General features: G+C 37.7%; 1 protein-coding gene across 4 annotated transcripts in view; it reads left to right on the top strand.

The window, feature by feature from the left end:
* The window catches only part of arhgef10la (Rho guanine nucleotide exchange factor (GEF) 10-like a), a 125,721-nt gene that overhangs the window by 81,613 nt on the left and 23,711 nt on the right, over nt 1-20,397 (top strand). For all 4 annotated transcript variants that reach the window (XM_016668940.1, XM_016668941.1, XM_007547024.2 and 1 more), the window contains one exon: nt 18,416-18,502. In XM_016668940.1, coding sequence (XP_016524426.1) covers nt 18,416-18,502 — 87 coding nt within the window. The remainder of the gene's footprint in view (nt 1-18,415; nt 18,503-20,397) is intronic.

The following is a 20,397-nucleotide window of genomic DNA, read 5'->3' as shown; positions in this document are numbered from 1 at the left end:
AGTTATTTGATTATGATAAAATACAGGGCAAAGATTGTAGTAAAATTTGTGTCTGTTTGTTTTTTATTATTAACCAACTGTAATATTACACAATGTAGCAGAAAAAAATAAAATAATTCCCTTTTTACCGAAGTCTTTGACTGTAATCTGCTTGTCACCTAAATAGGAATACTATTTTCTCCTCTTTATTCAGCACAAATGCATAATCACATTCTGCCATATTAATACATTAAAAAGATATAAAATTTTGCTTTTAAATTAAAAGTGTAAACTCTGGATATGTGGTATTGTCATTCTTGCATATGTGCTGGCATGAACTATGTGAGTAAATTCCAGTAATTTACTGGACATATGGGGAAACTGCATTCAGTCTCATCACACTAGTATCGGATCAATACCAGTACTCACCTTACTATATCGATAGTGTCAATATTTAGATCAATACTCCCAGCTCTAATGCAGTTTCCATTAAATTCTGACCCTGCAATTTGAAGATTACAGCTGAAATGAAGAATCATTTGACCAGGAAACCTTTTCCAGTTTGTTGCAATCCAAATTTTGGTGAGCATGTGTGAAATTTAGCCTTTTTTCCCTGTCGTCAGATATTGAGAGTGACAGATTGGGTGGTCTCTTCCTGATGTAGCCTGTCTACTTCAAGGTTTGATGCATTGCTTTCAGAGAATGTATTTTGCATACCTTCACTGCAATAAGTTGAGATCCTTTTGCGGTTCAGTTATCTTTAACTAGTCTGCCTATTGCCCTCTGATTTTTGACACCAACCTTGCATGTGTTCACACAGCTGTAATTTAATGGAGATTTATTTTATGATTTTAACCAGTCTGTATAATAAAGAGGATTAGGACCACTGGAAAAAAAAAAATATTATTCTTAGTATTATATGTTCTGCTACATACACATATTGTGTTTGCATGTGGCATCTCCTAATAAAAACAGCTGTTACTATATTCCTTCCCTTCTATAACTTGATGAGTTCACAATTTTGTTATTTTTGTTGTATGTCCACATGCTGTTAGAATACACACATTGGCAATATCTCTCTACTTTCCTAACAAATCTATTATATTTTTATGAAGGAAAACCAATTTGCATGTTCTGGATGACTAAAAGATTAGAAGACTAATTTAATCCTCTAACCGGGAAACCAGCAATGCAATGCAGTGAGCAGCAATGATACCAATAAATCTATGTAACAAAAGATAAACCAAATTAAGCTCTCACCTGGATTATTTTGCTGCGTTTATGAATTGAAATAATGATTTCAAATCACCGCTTGTTTCTTAGATGTTTAAATGTGTTGTAGCTGTGCATGTTTTCATTCCCTGGTATTTCTAAACTGTCAGTGTTTATGAGGCAAAGAGCCTGAAATTGGATTACATTGGATAAATCTGTCAAAGCAATTTGACTTTCACTGACATGAACTCTACTTCTGAACACGCCATTAGTCCGCAGTTATGACAGATTTCTTTTTCTTATAGTGAGAGATTGCATCAAAAGAGATTATAGAGTGCCATTTTACACACTCACTTCCTATTGAATGCAATCAAAGCCCACTAAAATGCACCATCTCACTGATGGTCTCACTCAAAAATGCATAGACTGTTGGAGTTACAAGGTTACACAAGAACATTTCTTCAAGTTGCTACCTGACGAATTTTGATCAATACAAGCTGTTAAGACAGAAAATCTTCCAACAGATTAAATGGTCAGAGCAAGCAAGGTATATACTTAAAGGGTTTTAGGAGTCAGTAAAGTTAGTTTTAAATATATTTTTTTAGAGCTAAAAGAGAATATTTGGACCTCTTTTGTAGACATGGGGCTTCAAAGGGGAAGTTGAATTACCATGTCTACTGGGGAGGATGCTATAAAGTGATAATGCAATTATCTCAATGGCAGTTGAACCCCGATGTGTTAATCAATGTCCCATCATTTGATTAAGACCTATGCATTAACCTGTACTCTGCTAGCCATATGGAGGACTGAGCAAAGTCAGGTGAAACAACAGCTGGAAGAGCAAAAAGTCAAGTTTTGACATGGTAGAGAGGGTTTTTCCCACCAGATTCTGGCATCCAGAAGTTCTGCCAAAAGGCTGTTACATGTGACTGAGTGCAGAGCCAAATCAATTAATATCTTTCAAGCCAGGGGGACATTGCAGTCTCTGATGATCTTCTTAAATTCCCAGCTCTAATAGTAAATAAATGAAGCACCTGAGCATGCCACTGAAGAGCTTGGCAAATTAAAAAGTAAAAACAGTTTAATGCATCTTGGTACTTTTGTGCTGCTTATTCCTTTTTTGTGTGGCAAACGGTTATCGTCTGCGGTTAGTGTACCGTTCTGCTGCTTGTCTTTTAACAGGTACCAGAAAGCATGGCCAAATCCAGCCTTAGCAGATCTACACTGGCTGCCTTTTCATTGCCGTATTGATTTTAAGATTCTTTTACTCACTTCTTAAATTTTTAAATGGTTTGCAACCTAATTATTTAACTGTTCTCCTTATCTTTTACAGTCAAAAATAGTTTTTAGATCTTCTAGCCAGGCGCTGTTAGTGTAGCCGATGGCCAAATTAAAGCACAGTGGGGATCAAGCTTTTGCAGTTGCAACCACCAGACTCTGGAACAAGTTGCCTCTTGATATTCATGCTGCAGTGTCTGTACAGTCTTTTAAATCTCTCCTGAAAACTTTTTCTTTAATTGGCTGTCAATTCGAGATCAGTTTGAGTTCCATTAGTCGTGTTAGATTATGGTGTTCTATACTTCAGCGTTTTATCCTTTTTATTGTCCTCGTTGATTTTTGAGTTTAGTCCTTTGAACTTTGGCTATTTTTAGTCTTTGTGAAAGACTTTGGTCAACACTGTTGTTTTTAAATGTGCTACGGACAAAAACTTCACGTTGACAAGGAACACACAGTTTAAACCATATTTGAGTCAGTGCTCTTTGTAGCTTTGCTATTTCATACACAAACAGAATGGCCATGTAAAAGGAATGAAGTCTAGGTATCAGAAAGCTGAAGAGGTAGGCATTTTTTCTTTCCCTTTTCTGACTAAAGAGAAGGTAGAATTAAATGGAGTGACTTTAAGTCCTTCATGCAGAGCAGAGTGTGATTAGGGGCTTAACTCAGCAGCAGTCCCCTCTCTCTCTCCGTGTCTCCATCTTTGCCTCAGCCATTGCCTCTGAGACACACACATGCCTCTGTGTGCCAAAACTCCACAGCTCTTTCTCCAGCTCTTGCAGCTTCTCTTGGCAGTCTGAGTTACAGTGAGAAGAAAGGATGAAGAAAAGGAAGCATAAAAGAAATCCCAGATTAAAAGAGATGTGGCCGAAGGGGCCGAAGCCATTTCCTGCAAAAATTTAGTTCTGAAGCAAAGCAGGAACAGCACACACACACAGGTCACCTAAGGGAGCTGAGTCCACTGCTAGCTGCATGCAGTTCTGTATACCGAGGTCCACTCAGTGGGAGCTTGAGAGGGCTACAGGGCGAACTCGTTAGGCTCCGGAGATAAACCTTATCACAAGTCTGCGAAGTGAGAACAGCGGGGGAGGACTGACTCTTCTCAATTTATCACTTTCATTCTCTTCCTCCCCCCGCCTTTTCTCTTCCACACAAACACAGGCACACGCAAACAGGCAGAAAATCCAACTCTATCCTAGTTAATAGATAAACCACATTGTGATGTTTAAGGAGTCATGGCACGCTCTCTTTCAGTGGCCTTTCTGCCATCTTTGAAATATGAAACAGAGCAGGTTTGGCAGTTTGCCCATCGGGAGCGGTGAGGTGGTTGGGTTAAGGGATTAATATGAGATACTAAAGCCAAAAGGGTAACAGATTTTTACACAGGAGAATTCACTTTTAAGTGGAACAATTAATGCCAGATTCTGTAGTTTTAGTATATTAGTGCTTGAAGTACGGTTTACCCAGACAGGCTCTTTAGGTTGATGTAGATATCAGTGAAAAATCAGGTGGACTTTTAAATAAAATACCCTACAAAGACCTTATCAGTCTTTAGCTCCAGATACTTGAGATGCTTTACTCTGAAAAAGTTAAGTTGTTAGTTCAAAGTCTCCACACCAATAAAAGGCGTATTTACGCAAGCCAGTAATCTGACAGCACAGCAAGCTGTTTACCAACTGGCATCACAAAGTGCGTTGGGAACTAAGGGGCTTAAATTACATACCTGTCTTTATCTAGGACACACATATTTTCTTGTGCACAGTATTTCTGTTAAACAGCTTATTCAGCAAAGCTCTGAAGAAGATCAGTGCTTTGTTGCTGTCCTGTTTCAAGCTTCCTTGCACACTCACATGAACCCTTTATATTTGCAGTATTTTATGTCGAGGGGACGGGAATCTCTTGGCCACATAATTCACACCAGAACGCCGAGCTTCTTCTGGAGTCTTAAAAAGGTTATTTTATGTCCAAAAGCAAGACTTTAACTCTGGTAAATGCTGTTTGTTTAAAAAGCATTAATGGAGGAAGGGGTTAGGAATAGCTGATAGGCCAGAACTCATGCATAGCTTTGAGAATTTCCACATGTAAAATTTAAAGTACAGAATTCCTTCCGCTGGGAAGGATTATGTGCTGCATCCATTTTTTTTTTTTCCTCCCTTCTGAAAGGATTGTGTCTGTTTTGCAAGTATCACATCCTAACTCTGATGCACTTCACTAGTCCGGATAGATCCCACAGATTATCATCATCTTTCATGCTTGCGTCTTGTTCCTTTTCTTTAAACAAAAATGTGCAATTAAGCTTGGAAATCCATTAATCCCGTTACAAGTTGTAACTTTTCTCGGCGCCTGTTGAAATTGCTTTCTGCCAGGTCACTGGGATCTGCACTTGTTTACTTGGCTAGCTGGTACTTCAGGAGAATGTTGTCTATGCTCTTCTTACTCACTGTGTCATCCATCTTCCCCGCTGATGGAGTGATAAGCGAGAGGCACTGAGCACTCGGCTACCACATAAAAGTGGTTGCATGCACTGAAAATGAGCTTGTTGAGTGGCATCTTTTTGCACTAGGAAACACATTTTGTTCTCATGCCTACGTTTATGGCATTGTCTGGGGAATGACTAATTTACGCACATAATGTCTCAAAGCTCTTGCATCCAGACTGAATGAAAGAGCTATGTGTGAAGGCTGTGTGCGTATCATGTCACAGATGAGACACTGTGTCATGAAATATGGATTAAAAAGGAGAAGGACAGTGTGAAAAGGTGGCCTTTGCCTCAGGCAAGATCTTTCTGATGATTTATTTCCTCTTCCCAAGACTGTTTTTTATTCTAATTATTTAAGCCACAGGCATCAGGTTGACACCTTATGCAATGCTGCTTGCTTTGTTCTTCCTGAAGGTTGTTTGCTACCTTTCAGAGCAACAGATACCACCACTTTGTGCATTTGTTCAGAATAGATGCCACAGCATGGATTAAAAGCTCATTCTCGGCGCTCAGACATAGCAGTCCTCTCTCTGACTCCATAGTAATATCGTTTTGGCAAACAGGAGGAACAAGCAGCACAATGTAGAACTGCGAGTGATTTATTTATTTATTTTTTCTGAAATCAGGTTTCTTTTCATTTCACATGAGTTAGTTTTCGTTTTAATTTTTTATTTTGTGGGAATAGAAATGATTGTTGTGATGCATGTTTTTGACCTAAAGGTTGCCTGTAGAGCCCAAGCCACTTTACATGCCACGCTACTTTGTTTATAAAGCAGGTGAGGTTGATATCTACTGCCAAAGAAGCAACTATAGGATTACAAATACACTAAATGTTTTGTTAATCTACTGAAGTTTATTTTTTTAAGTTGTATTTTTCAAAGACACATTGAATATGGATCTCACTGTGATATCTTGTTTTTGTCTGATTCAGGAGTAAAATTGGCCCCTGTATTTTTATAAACTCTGAGAAGGCTCTTGAATTATTGAAAAATAGAAGTATAATTTTCCCTTCACAATACCAAATCAATGCTGCTCAACCCATGAGTTCAAAAGGAGGCATATGGAATATAAGAAACGCTTAACAAAGTGTCAGTCATATTTCTGATTATGAAGCTGGATCAGGGCAAACGTGTCTTTGTGGCTGTTGGTAAGAGTGGCTCTGTTCAGCAAAGCTTAACTCCTGGCACACTAAACTTGTCACTGTCAGAATTACAGAGGACTGTGACAGCACACACCGTCCAACTGCTTAAGATTCCCAATCAAAGAGGACCCCATGCTGAGGTCAGGTCACAAGTCAAACTTTGTTATTCGATAAGAACAACTCTGAGGCAGCTGTGACAGTTTCCAAAATCTCAGCTAATGTGCTAGGAGTGTGCAGAGGTCAATCCTTTTGTTTTGTACTCTGCCAGTGCTAAGCAGAATTTGTAGCCAGGTTTATTGAACTCAAATGATAGTCTGTGGGTACTTTGAAGAATGAAGCAGAAAAGTGCTGGCTGTACACCTCCTCTCGCAAAAAAGTCAGGTGTTCTGTAGGGAGCAACAAAAAAAAAAGATATAAAAACATAGAAGTAAAGTGGAAATTTGAGTGAACACTACTTGGTAAATTCTGGCATGTGAAATGGTACAAACTGCAGGGATGGCATGGAAAATGTTTCATTTAGTTTCATTGTCTCTGAGAAAATAGAATAAAAAAACAATTCAGAAATTACTTAACTAATAACTCTGATCTCAATTGGACCATTGTTTGATCAGTTTGTTTGTTTGTTTTTCTTTTATTGTAAGTGTGAAACCACCAACATTGTGACATATGGACATCATAAGTGAATGCTGACTTCTCCCCATATCGGCCTAAATAGCACCACTGCTGAAAGACTGTAGAAAAGTTGCAGATATTGGCATAATTATGAGGGTGCTGAAATAAGTAGTGCAACTGCCTAAATGTGTGCTTTAGCACAAATGTGGAGATACAGTCTCATTTTAAAACCAACCAAACAAGCTATTTATATAATAATGGAAAGAACAGAAGAGAAATATAAATATTCTTTCTGTTAGTTTCTGTTTTGTATAGTATTGTGACTACTGACAGAAATGGAGAACAAATCCCTACACTTGTCCAGTTTCACTGTTGGAATTTAAACAGTAAGGAAGTATCACTCATGGCCTTTGTTTTGTTACTTTTGTATTCATGAGTCCTTACTTTCATAATGGGTTTTTTTCTTGTTCTTTCCAACAGAGGGCAGTGCATTTCCTTATCTTTTAATTTTAAAGAAAAGCCACACCCACTGCCTGACAGTGAGGTCATTTGCAAAGGCCCCAATCTGTTGCTGTGACAGTTAACATGCTAATTACAGGGAATCATAGACACTGAAACCATGCCTCAGAGTGGAGTTCTGTTTCCCTTGCCAAGGGTTTCTGCTCGTTCTGTACTTGTCAAGATAGCATGCAGGAACAAATTAACTACCCAAAAGGGAAATCCAGCAGATCTGCTAAATGTGCTAATTTGGTCACATTCTTTCCCTGTGATTATGCATCCATGTGGGGAAGAAGATGGGCAAAAACTACTTATGTTTGGAAAAAAAGGGGAAGAAAACCCTGCATCCTTTTTGATTTCTAATTGTGCCACATCAGAGAGTTTGTTGCCGTTATCTCTCTTCAGTCTTTGCTTTGTTAATTAGCTTTCCCTCTTAATACTTTTAAGTATCTGGCAACCCCAACAGTAGATGCTGCTTAGTTTTGTTGTAGTAGGTCAATGTCAAAGGGATTAAAGAAGGAAAATAAGGTTTAACACACAAACACATGGTCAAATTCTTAGCTTTTACACAAAGCTGCCTTTTAATCGCTATTACAACAGAATATTTTAGAGTGAGCAAATTTAGGGGCAGGGAGAAGGTTTGAGGGTTGAAGAGATTATTAGTTACTCAAATCTCTCTTTCTGCCCTTGTGTTCTTCTCTCTCAAAAGGCTCTTGGCTTCACTTTCCCTTAGCATGTGAAGACAAAGATGGCTGTTTTAGAAACAGTAGTGCAATGAAATTAGTTTGCAAGAATGTCCTGTTACTACATCTGCTTTAGGGTAATTATATGGCATACCATAGTATCAGTGAAAATGTGCCTCATATTTGTTCTTTGTGGCAAATTAAAGAAAACAGCTAAATGAATCTAAGGGCATTTTTACACCTGTCGTTTGTGTACTTTGTTCCAAATTATTTGATGAATAAAGACGTATAACATTTTCTGGTGGTTTGGTATCAATGTACAATGCAAAATTATGTAATAAGGTATACCAAAGGGATTTGGAGAAGACTTATTGAAAGTTGTATAGGGCTTTATGCAGCCTATGTTTGCGGTAATTCTTACTGGACTACAGGGAAGCATATGGCTCTAACCTGCAGCGTGTACTTGGCAGGTGAGTCAAATCAACGTTGGACCACATTCACACTATAAATGAACCGCTTTAGAGTTTGTTTTAAACTACCAAAACCACCTCTTCCAAACGGCCTTGGTACAGTTGTTTTGGTCTGCCTGCTAGTAGGACTGTTGTGTTCACGTCTACATAAGCAAACCACACCAAGAGTTTACAGCACAGTTAGTTGTAATGCTAAGCAAATCTTATGTTATTTGGTATAAAAAAAAAGAGTTAATATGTGACAAATTGTGCAGTAATGTTGCAATGACACCCTATTGTGTTTCATTATACATTTATATGGATTGCAGTGACAGTAAATTGTTCTCACTTGACAAGTGTTCATTTAAAAATAGCAACTTGTAGTGCAATAATTTAAACAAAAATGTTTTTGTAATGGTCATCTTTCAGAAAGCAACAGGAATGCATTCTTTTTCCCAGTTTTTTCCAGTACTCCTTCTTGCTAAACAAAATGGAAAAAAAAACAGCAGGGAAAAGAACAGCGCATACTTCCATTATCTCTGTTTGAAATTAATCTGAGCTGAAGTTAGTTGGAGTTTTTGAAAAGTTTTTCTATTATTTTTTTTAAACAAAAATATGTTTTTAATTAGCCTGAAATGGAAAGTTAATACTCTGAATTCTCATGTTCCCTAAGGGTGAGAGTTACTGTATAAGGTTAGACAGAAATCAGGGGAGCCAACAGCGAAGCTTTTTTCTGCAAAGCTTACAATATAATTCCTTCACAATAATTGCAACAAAATAATCAGGAGGCACCTCTAAACATCAAAGATAAGCTGTGAGTAGAGATAAAGATGGAGTCATATGATGACTGGACTCTAACCTTGAAAATATATTATTATTATTATTATTATTATTATTATTATTATTATTATTATTGCAGAATGTCAGTCTGATTAATAGCCGTTTGAATCTTGGCTTTGCAAGGTTATACTTTGGAATAAACCAAAATGATTATTCTGTAAGAAGTCTATCAGAATACAACTTTGCTGGTAATGGTAATTTTTTTCTTGCTGGAATTTGCATTTTCTTTTATTGAAACATTCCTGGGCTCCAACGACAACATAGAAAACTCCGAATTGTTTCTAACTTTTTCACTAAGGGTTGTGATTCTTGCAAATCTTCCCAACCCTAAAACTGAACTTTATTTGCTTTTGTTCACATTTATTCCACGGTGGTCTGATAAAAAAAGTAAACATAGCAGAGTAAACACAGTCTGATCATGCAGTGGAAAGATTTAAAACCCATAAGACTTTTTTTTTTAAAGAAAGCATTGTGAAAGGAAACTTGAAGTTTCCTTTCACAATGGGGCACAGTAACAGAGTAAATGTTTGACATGTAGGACAATTGTTTTGTTTTCATTTGGAAATATGAAAAAAAATCATCATTTAAATCTAAATATAGAACTGAGCTCAACTGGTCAATGTGATGCTTGAGAAAGTCCATTAGCATTTTTGAAACATTTGTGATTTGGGATTCTCTAATCTGACGCCAAATAGAAAGCAAGTTTCCAAGAAGAGACGGATTCAAATACAAGAAGTGCTCCTTAATCTGCACAGCGTCTTTGGCAAAGGCAGTTCCAGCGCCACATGGTCGGGATTGAGCTGGCATGACAGCCCAGATATTAGGGATTACAGAAGATAGGTTTTGATCTCAAGCCCAGGGTTTTATTTTATGGGCGTTCATGATGACAAACCATTGTGTCAGCCTCTGTCTTTGAGGACGGTGAAAATCTCTTGTACAATGCTTGTCTTTGCTTGGTGCAGACGCCTCTGGGAAAATACAAGTGAAGATGTTGGAAGTGATAAACTACACAGGGAAGTTTTGGCCTGTAGTCTTCTTTCAGACCATTAATGCAGGGGTAGGACACTCCTTTCATCCAAAGTCCAAATGGACATGGTCACAGGAGTCCGAGAGGGTGAAGGGTGGGGGCTTGAAGTGCATGTGCATGGGTGTGTGAAGATGGGGCACAGTAACAGAGTAAATTTGCATCACATTTGTTAGCAGTCTTGCAGCAGTGAAGGGCACAGGGAAGAAATCTCAGTCGAGTCATGAATATGAGTTTATAATGTCCTACCAATGTCAAGCTGGGGCTCTGAACAGAGATATGCAAAACCTCTCTCCAAGTTCATTCAACTTTTTGCTGATATAATCTGTGGCATAGCTAGGGGAGACGGGGAATCGTTACTGTTCAGAAAGTGCTTATTAAATTCTGAGAGATGTCCTGAGTTAGTTTCAATATTAAGCTGAGAGCCACATGGTTTTGCCTTGTGCCCAAACTACCTCCAAAGGACCTTTTGCCAGAGCTAAGAACAGTTAAAAATCCACACATTTACTTGCAGATGGTTTAATCTTATTGTCTTCAAATGACTTTGAATGCTCTGTGCTTAATACAGGCCTGCATGCACAGCAGGTGGTTGGCCCTTTGATCTGTGCTTGTGGATGCTAGGGGAATTTTAATCAAGGCGTGTCATGAAGCACATGAAATTATAACATGACCTGCAAGTTTTGACTTTGATCGTGTTGTCTTTTAAAATTAGGTTAATTTGAGCGTCAGATTTATTAGGAAACAGATAATGAGCAAACAACGTGTTGGTGTCGCCATATGGCCATGTTACGATTGCACACTTGTTCCGATGGCTCAAATAACTAATTTGTAATCAGAGTACTCTGAATTTTTAAAGATTAACTTTTTTGCTGGTGTTCCTAAAGTAGTTTTTGTTCCTACTCTCTAGATACTTAAAGGGATTAAACAGTGTGGTCATTAATCATTTTAAAGCTGATTGTGATTTCATATGTCATTAAGCCTTCCAGGCTTTGTTTGGGTTGTTAAAGCAGTGAATTGGGTAAATTGTCTGCCACAGCCATTCTGTGAGAAGCTGGAAACTCATGAATCAAAGAGCCAGTTGTTAAACCACCTGGAAAAGGAAGTCAACACTATATTATATTTGTCTGACAGCTGATACTAGGGACTTCTGCCTCCTTAGTGATAGTATCACCAGTTTAAAACATTTCTCATCCCTTGAACTGTCTGCCTTCTCTGAAAAAAGAAGATTGGGTTGGGGAGTGAATTGTATACATGCTATCATTGAACCTAAATATGCAAGTGAGCTCATAAAAATGTAAACGCTTGGAATACCTCTTTCTTCTATTCTAGAACTAAAGGTAATAGGTTTAAGGACCAAATGATCAACTTACCCTCTGCAGACCCATTCAGAAATTTTGAATATCACTGAAATGTCCATTTATTTCAGAAACGTCATCATTAAATAAATCGTATTACATAGATTACCCACAGATGGTTGTTTGAAAGCCTTTAGGGTGCTTTTTTCCTCTTATAGTAAATGAAAACACAACATTTACAGCTAGAACATAACATCAAACCAACAAAACACTTCAATATAGAAATGTGACATATATTGAATGCCTTCTTAAAGGTTGTCAATTTTCAAAAGGTTCTTTTAATTTGACAAATGACTGGGAATGCGTATTTTAAGTTATTGAATATGACTGTATTATTTGGATCCTTCTGTACATATACCAATGACTGAGTAAAAGTCTGAGAATGACAAGAAATATTTTGTTTCTATTTACTAAAGTTTCAGATTTTGAAACAGTATTCCTTAAGACATTTTACTCCATGCTGTCTTGATTTACTTTATAACTTTTGACAAAAATTATAACAGACTGATATAATTTTGACATTTCTGATGTCAGAAATTATAACGTCTCATAAAAAGATGAAAGTTGTACTCCACCTTCACAATTTGGCACTTTTGCAGCATGGCCATTTTGATAACTTTTTCTGGGAGGTTTTTTATCAACAATGCAACAATTCATATCCATCGTGTGGAGGATTTGTACCCACTTTGGCAACTGTGGTTTGAAAGCAATTATCTCTAATCTACTCATTTTCTCTTGTAATGAAATGTGGTCACCGACTCAGTTAATGATATCAACTGGCAGGAAGTTGCCCAGAGTTATTTGGATTTGATCAGATGTGTTATCTTTTAAATTTCATAAGAGTCGATTTGTCCAAATTTGGGTATTACAATCATGGGAAATAGGATCTATTATAAAATTTCTGTGACGAACGTGGATGCACCGCGCCTTGTCCTCATGTAGTTTAATGGGTCAGTTTGTTTTTCAGTTTTATTTAAAGTATTTAGATGGTGAATAATGAACATAAATAAATTGTTCTTACCTTGCAGGGGTGATGTTAACTAGTTCCTGTTAATGATAAACCAGTATAACCTTGAGGAGGGCACTCCTGAAGAAACAATCTTTTGGGGGCACATTGCTTTTGTCACAGTTGGCTCCATCCTTAGCAAGTGCAATTCTTCTTTTGAGTGGGCAGTATGCTCCTAACCTTTAAACTGGCAAACTATAAAAGTCCTAATTTTTGATAACTTTTGAGACTCTATTCTTCTCTTAGGTCAAATTTCAGATTGGCCAGGCAAGTTTCTACAACCTATATGTCCCAAATAATGCCTAAATATGATAAATCCATGCTTATTTCTTTTCAACAAGAGGTCTGGTTTTTCCTTCTCCATATTGTCTGTTACTTAACACAATTCCAGTGTATGTATCTATGGATATACACATCGTTCCTTGGTTTAGCCAGAGACAGCAGCATGAGATACTTCTGCATATCAACTGCCTAGGGGGAAGATTGGCGCACCTCAAAGAGCAGCTGTCTGGAACTCTGCCATTTCTGACAAATCACTCGATCAATCAGGGCAGAAAAGGTCAGGGAGAGGGAAAACTTAAGGAGAAAAGAGCAAAAATGTGTTGTTTCAAGCAGAGAGTGACAAGCTGTGCAGTGTACAGTGTAATAAAATGAGACAAAATAAACCATTATACACCAACAGAGATTTCTTGATATCTTGTCCTTGCTGACATTTAAAAAGATTTCTTTTTTAAATCATACTGTTTTAGGAGTGTATTAAGTTTATACGCGTCAGTCCTATCAATATATTACAATTGGATCCGCTCATTTGTTTTGGATATGGTGACAGTCAACAAACAGCAAACTATACATGCTTATTTTGTCAACTATCTCAGAGCTAACCCACAGAAAACTGAAAAAGGACTACACTGATGGCTTTCCTCAACATAACAGATGTTTTCACAGTTTTTCCCTACTGACTTCAGCGGGAGTTTGATCGTACCAACAGGCTCCATTCTGTTGATCTGACTGGTTGGATCTAGCTTGGAATATATGGTGACAGACAGATGGCTCATCCACTTACCTGCCAAATATGTTTGAAAGTGCATGCCCTTTTCCAAACTGTTTTTAACAAAAGCTTCCCAGATGGTTCATTCTTTTAAATAGCCATCTGCTTATGGGGGAAAAAAAACAGACAAGTGACAAATTAAAGAAAAACCTGAAATCTTGACCCCTGCAGAATTTCTATTACAGTTGTGAGTGTTGTGTTTTTGTATCATAGTAGTCAGAAAATACCAATCAGAAACCCTGTACAGTGAAGGATCTGCAAATCCATATCAGTTTGCTCTGAGTGATCATCTTATGATAATACTTTACTATGATGGGAATCAGTATTTTCATGTAGAATCTGTCTCAATCTCTAAAGCATATGAAGCCACAGAAAGCTTTGTCTAGCAAAGTAATAATATTAATCCTATGAACTGAGTTTTACCCTCATGTCATCAGTTGAACACCTACGCAAGGTCAATAATAGATATCACCAAGAAAGTGAATTTAGCACATCTTTAAGAAAAAATACAGTTATAATCATCCATCCATTTTCTTTACACCCTGGTCCCTTAGTGGGGTTGGGAGGGGTGCTGGTGCCTATCTCCAGCTAACATTCCACGACAAACAACCATGCACACACACACACACACACACACTCACACCTAGGGGCAATTTGGAGAGGCCAATTGACTTGACAGTCATGTTTTTGGACTGTGGGAGGAAACCGGAGTACCCGGAGAAGACCCATGCATGCACAGGGAGAACATGCAAACTCCATGCAGAAAGACCAGGGCTGGGAATTGAACCCAGGACATGGGTTCAATTCATTGCACGGCAACAGCTCTACCAACTGCACCACTGTGCAGCCCCAGTTACAATCATTCAGATTTATTTTCTGTGTGTGTGATTTGTCCTTCTGAACATGTTTAGCTAAATATATTGCATAATTAGGTCTCATTACATCAGTAGTAAGTAGTATAATGCTCAAAAAATAAATCCAGTTAATCCAGTTTTTGTTTTTATGTTGTTGTTTTTTTTATATGCCCTTATCCTGTAATTGCTAGAGCTTTAAAACCACCCATTCAGTTTTAACAATGAACCTACATCATTGTCCATCAAAATTTTCTATCTTAATTACCTGCAGACCAACTTTGCAAAATATCTTCTGTTCCAGCTTCTTTTGTTTCCATTACCTGTAACAGTGGTCTGGATATAAGCAATTTCAGGTTGACTGGCGGTTCACTTTGTGGCTGTCCTGCCTCTAGCCTGAGGCGGTGGAGTCACAGTCAAGAGGGAGTTCCTGCACCAGTCAATTACCAGTTAATAAACAGTGGAAGTTTTCTATTAGTGCTTGTTAGTGCGTGTAAAAGATTGTTGGTATGGAATTGGGAGAAGGTACTGTGATTTTGGAATTAGAAAAAAGTACTGGGTTAATTTCTTTCCCTGGGTCCTGTATACGACACCCAGTTCACTGGCTGTTTATTGAGATATTATTTTTTTTATTAGATTTTCATCAGGCTATACTGTGCAGTGAAAAGCATTTGCTCACACACTTTTCTTTTTTTTTCTTTTTTTTTTTTTTGCAATTGCCTAAAAGTGTTTGGTCAGGACTTTCACATAAGGCAGTATTTTATAAAGTGACTGTAGAGCACTATTTCCAATAAAGCATATATATTACATGGGAATTGTGGAGACCAACAATGCAATTGTTGTTGTCGTACATATCATCATTAATAACATTAAAAGTCTCCAGTTAATATAATGCACTGTTGTATTTTGGAAAGCAGTTGTCACAAATCTCTATGTCTTCCACACATTGAGAAGAAAAAGATTTCACAGTGCTTACAGGGGGAAATTGCTTTAAGGAAAAACAGTGCAACTTAGTAGCCTTGGGAATTGAAACATCCTTAATTGGATTTGGAGAAGCCATATTTACCAAGGGAGCACTGCTCTGACAGTCTGACAGCCAAAAGCATGAATCATTAAAACTCTTTCCTGTCATATTAGACCACGACCAATAACTATTGCTACTTGCTGCTGCTGACAATGTGCCAAGAGGTGTACCACAGTATCTCTTGGCAAAAAGTTTTCATAATATATAAGGAATGTTGACAATAAATGTTCCCATCCTACAGGAAGGAGATTTAGCTTTACACATGAAATGTATCATGTAGACAAACGGTAAACGTTTCTGCGCTGATATGCTTAAACCAGTAGATGGAATAGAACCTCTCGAGATGATAGGTGGGAGTAATGCTCTTTTGACTGTTGGAGCCATTGGTGACCAGCAGCTGGAAATTCGCCCTCCCATCACATTAACAAATCATCCTTTAATTGGCTCGCCTGCCGATTTCCTCCCTTTCCTTCCTCGTGTTCCCTGAAATCCTCCATCAAATCTCCTCAGCTGGCTTACGAGCCCACCTTTCCTTCTCATTATGCACCCACACAAGAGGATGTCTTTACGCTCTCTGTTCCACTCCCACAGCCTTCCAGACGGACACACAAGCTGCAAAAACGAGACCCACCGAAGACTTTGAAAAAGCTTGGATGTCATTGATTTTTAAATGGGGCCTCACTGATACCATATTAGCTTTGGTAGTGCCTGTAATATGGACGTTGCTTTAGGGCCACATTTCCTGTGTGCCGGTGTCGATATAATTAGCACATTCATAGGTGGAAACAATTTTACAGGCTTTGTTGTTATGCTCACTCTGCTCTCTCCACTGGCTGTTTCAAGAGGTCCAGTAAGTGGACCAGTAGTTCACTGTATTGATTGTAGTCATTGCTACTGTTTTAATGCAATGGCGTCATAGTATGCTTCATTCATTGTGGCCATTTTTTTCAATCAAAAGGTTTTCATGTAATATTTAAGATTTGTCATTTACACAGACTGAATAGCTCATTGATATTTTCAATAATTGTGTGCCTTTACTTTTAAGTATCCATTATGGAAAATGGTTTGCCTCTTTTAATGCACACTTAAATATGGGGTCGTTTGCAAGCTGCTAATTACTATTCTAATATAAATAAACTGAGATTGGCTCTTTTCACTCGAAATCCTACATTACTGCTTTTGAATACCATACAAAGCAGTGGAGGGCAGATTTACCATGGATACATTTCTAGTCTAATGCTGCAATGTACTCAGACACAATGCTATCAAGGTCTATGAAGACTGGCCTACAATGCTTGCCAGTCTCAGGTGACTGATAAAATCCATCCAGTAGTGACCCGCCAGCACTATAGAGTTTCGGTCCCTCTGGTCCATTACAGAGCTCTCTTTCTTTTAACCACAGGGCTTTTCCATATGGACACCATTTATGGCTATTGCTTAATTACCTATCAAAAAACATTTCACAGCTTTTGAAGAGGAAAAGAGGTGGCAGGAGACAAAAGACAAAGATAAAAGAAAGAGGGGCAGGCATAAAAAAAAGTGTGAATGATGGGAAAGAGAATTGGGAACACAGGACTGATAGATTGATAGAGGATGAGCTGTGCATCTCTGGAATGAATTTGAATGGATGGGCACAGACAGAAAAAGAGGAGGAATGCTTTGCAGAGCATGTAAGGAGAGCAGTGATCTGGCCAGTGTCCTTTATTGTTTAGTGTTTACAAACAACCCCAAATGGAGAGAAAAGAGGGAGGGTCTTTGCCACGGGTGGCTATAAATTACCTGTGATTGATGCATGCTGCCATAGAGGACGACAGTTAAAGACATGGAGCTCTCGTCGCCGACGCTCTCCACACTCACTCACTCACTCACTCACTTACTCTCTTCCTCTTCTCGAATTCAGCGACTCACCCACTTCTGGCCTCCATTATCCCAACAACACACAATTATTTGTTCTGTCGGCTACATGGCCTACCTTTAGCGGTCATATTCCAAAGTAATCATCATTCCCAAATAGAGAGCGCCTGGTTAGAGGTTGTTGGTGTACTATCACACATGCACTTCATTTTGTAAATGTCAACCTCAGTCACTCCATTTCAGGCAAACATTTGTGCAATATAAATAAGCAATGTATATTTATTTTACCTATTTGACAGATCATTGATTTTGACGAAGCGCAAACGGGTGCTTTAGTCCTCTTAGTATGAGAAGAATTATTATAGCATAATTTACATGGCCTCCGAAACGCACAGCCATTGAAAAACATATTATGCTTCTAAATCGTTTTGTCTTTTAACTCTCATTCAAAAAGCATGAATTTTCTTCTGAAATAAAAAGCTACTGAAGATTTCAAAAGTCACTGACTTGAACTAAACTCCTCAGCCTTGGCTTTTATTTATTTTGTTTGTTTATGCTGTTAAAAGGACCTGTACCATCCAATCTAAAAATATGTCTACATAATTTGTTTTACTTGATGATTTAAAAAAAAAAAAAAAGTATTTAACATTAGTCATTGGAATTCTATTTTGAAATTATAAAACAAGCATACCATTACTGGGTAGGCTTGTAGCCTACCATCACTGGTGAGGGGAGGTGTTTTTTATTTATTTTTTCTGAACTGAAAATGAATCTCTTTTGCTTCAAAAAATGAACTTGACAAGAAATACTGTGCTCTTTGCTATTCAATCGCACTCCATAAAATAGTGTGTGATTTTTCTGTGTCTCAGTCCTTCTTTTATTTAATAGGCTGCTCTGAAAAAATGAAAAAAAAAAACATATAGGCTACAGTTAAAAGTTACAGATTTTCATACTTATTTTTGTTGCAGACTTTCTCAAACCGGCTTACACTATGGTAACTAGAATTACAACAATATATTGAAAAGACAATGGAATTACTGTCTGAAGACATGCATAATAAGGATGTTTTTTTTTTTTTCTTTTAGCTTGAAACTGCTCTTCACAACCCTGTTAACTGTGCGTTGTTGGGCTTTTCTGCAGCGAGTACCTCTTTACCTCAAGGCTACCTCTGGGTAAGTTATGATAGTGACACATGAAGAAATGCAGACTCGTGGACATACCATTCACGGCAGTTACTGTTTAAATGTTTTGCTGTAAATGAGAATACGTCTGTGTTTAACTATGCCGATATTTGAAAATTGTCCCCTGGAAACTATTGTAAATAATTTTGATATTGCTGTGAGTAGTTAACAACTGCAACACACAATTTTATGACGAGTGGGACAAATCATTCTCACACACTACCACTTCACTACCCCTGACCTCTCGGGAATTTAACACAATCCGGGATGAGGAAAGATTCCAGAGTGGAAAAAACAAAGCAGGAAATCTTTTTTTTTTTTTTCTTCTTCAAAAGTTTCCATTTTTGTCCCTGGCCACAATGGAAAGGCTGGTTAATTTATCAGGTACACCTCTTTTGACCTAAAAGGTGGTTCAATCAAGTGTTGGCCCTCCACGAGTGAGAGTGAGGCCCTGCGTCTCAGACTTAATTGCATTTGAGGTGCCATTCTAAAGGAGATTCGACATTCACTCAGATGAGGAAATGACATCATTAGCATTCTTGGCCCCATTCCTGATTGCTGCCTGAAATTGTTTTATTTTCAGCATTTTAGTTCTCTGCTTTTTACCACCACATAAATGTATAACAAAGCTGTGTTTCCCTTTTGACTTTGCAGCTCTTTGCACACTACTTTTTTAAGTGCATTTTGTAACACGAGTCTGACGTAAAGTAGATATGCAGCAGTTTAATATTTTGGTAAACAACTAATCGAATAATCAAGTAATGAGATGAAACCATGCTTTCTTCTGCAGCGGTGCCCACCATCAGATCTTTGCTTCATCAGAACCTGGTTATCTGCATATGCCCACTTGCCATTTATATGCATATGCACAAAAATGTGCTCAAATGCACCTTAAAACATTTTTGTGCTTGTTTTTAGCGCCGTAAAAGCTCTTTTAGAAACATTCATTTGGTATCACACAAGGTTCATGATAAAATGCTTTGTTGCTTCTATGATATGAGTAACATTAGTTTGCAACAAATTCTATTTTACTTTCCATTATAGTTTAAACAGGTCACTCAGACCTTGAGCACATCATGAGAGCTCATCGTTTTCCGTTTTCTTACTTACATTTAGATTCAGGTGTGGTCATAACAACCCAGAATGATCCACCTGCATGACAGATTGATTATGTCTGGAAATAAAGCTGTTTCATTACTCAGAAAGACATCTGTCTGCATAGCTAATGTTGATGTTGTTGATGTCCAGCCTTTAAACTAAAATAATTCTGCATACTATAGAAGGTGTTCACTTTTTTGAGTTATTGTTGCATGTGTTGTCACAACATTTTTTATTCTGTTTGTCCCTCTCTGTCTGTGGGTGTAGAAGCAGATTTCTATGGTTTTGTCTGGTATCCTCTCTTTCCATATTTCCTCCTTGTACTTGTCTTTCCGTCTTTCCTTTCTGTCTCTGTCCATTAAGCTTTAAATCAACCAAATGCATGTGGTTTCTCCATAAGAATGCTAAGTCTTGTTTCAAAGTGTAAAACATGTACACGTGGCTCTCAAGCTTAAAGCACTCACCTTTTTATATCTGAAGCTCATAATCAAACTCACTAAACAGAATCAATTACTGGCATTAACCAAAATGACTTTTGGGAGACACATTTCGCAGTTCACTATCTTGACATGTCCTGCAACAAGATTTAATCACAAATCTAGTAATAATATACTTCAAAATAAGCAGAGCACTGTTCAAAATATTTGACACTGCGTCATTTCAGTGAAGGTTTTTAGAAAACTTAAATTTTGATTCTTTAATCCTTTGCAAAGCATTTTTTCCTCTCCAATAGAATTTTTATATTTTCCACATACAGACACATAATTTAAAAATATGTTTGAGATGGT

The sequence above is a fragment of the Poecilia formosa genome, unplaced genomic scaffold (assembly GCF_000485575.1).
Source record: "Poecilia formosa unplaced genomic scaffold, Poecilia_formosa-5.1.2 Scaffold18, whole genome shotgun sequence".
Classification (NCBI taxonomy): Eukaryota; Metazoa; Chordata; class Actinopteri; order Cyprinodontiformes; family Poeciliidae; genus Poecilia; species Poecilia formosa.
Note: the sequence above shows the minus strand (reverse complement) of the source record. Positions and strands in the feature narration are given on the sequence as shown.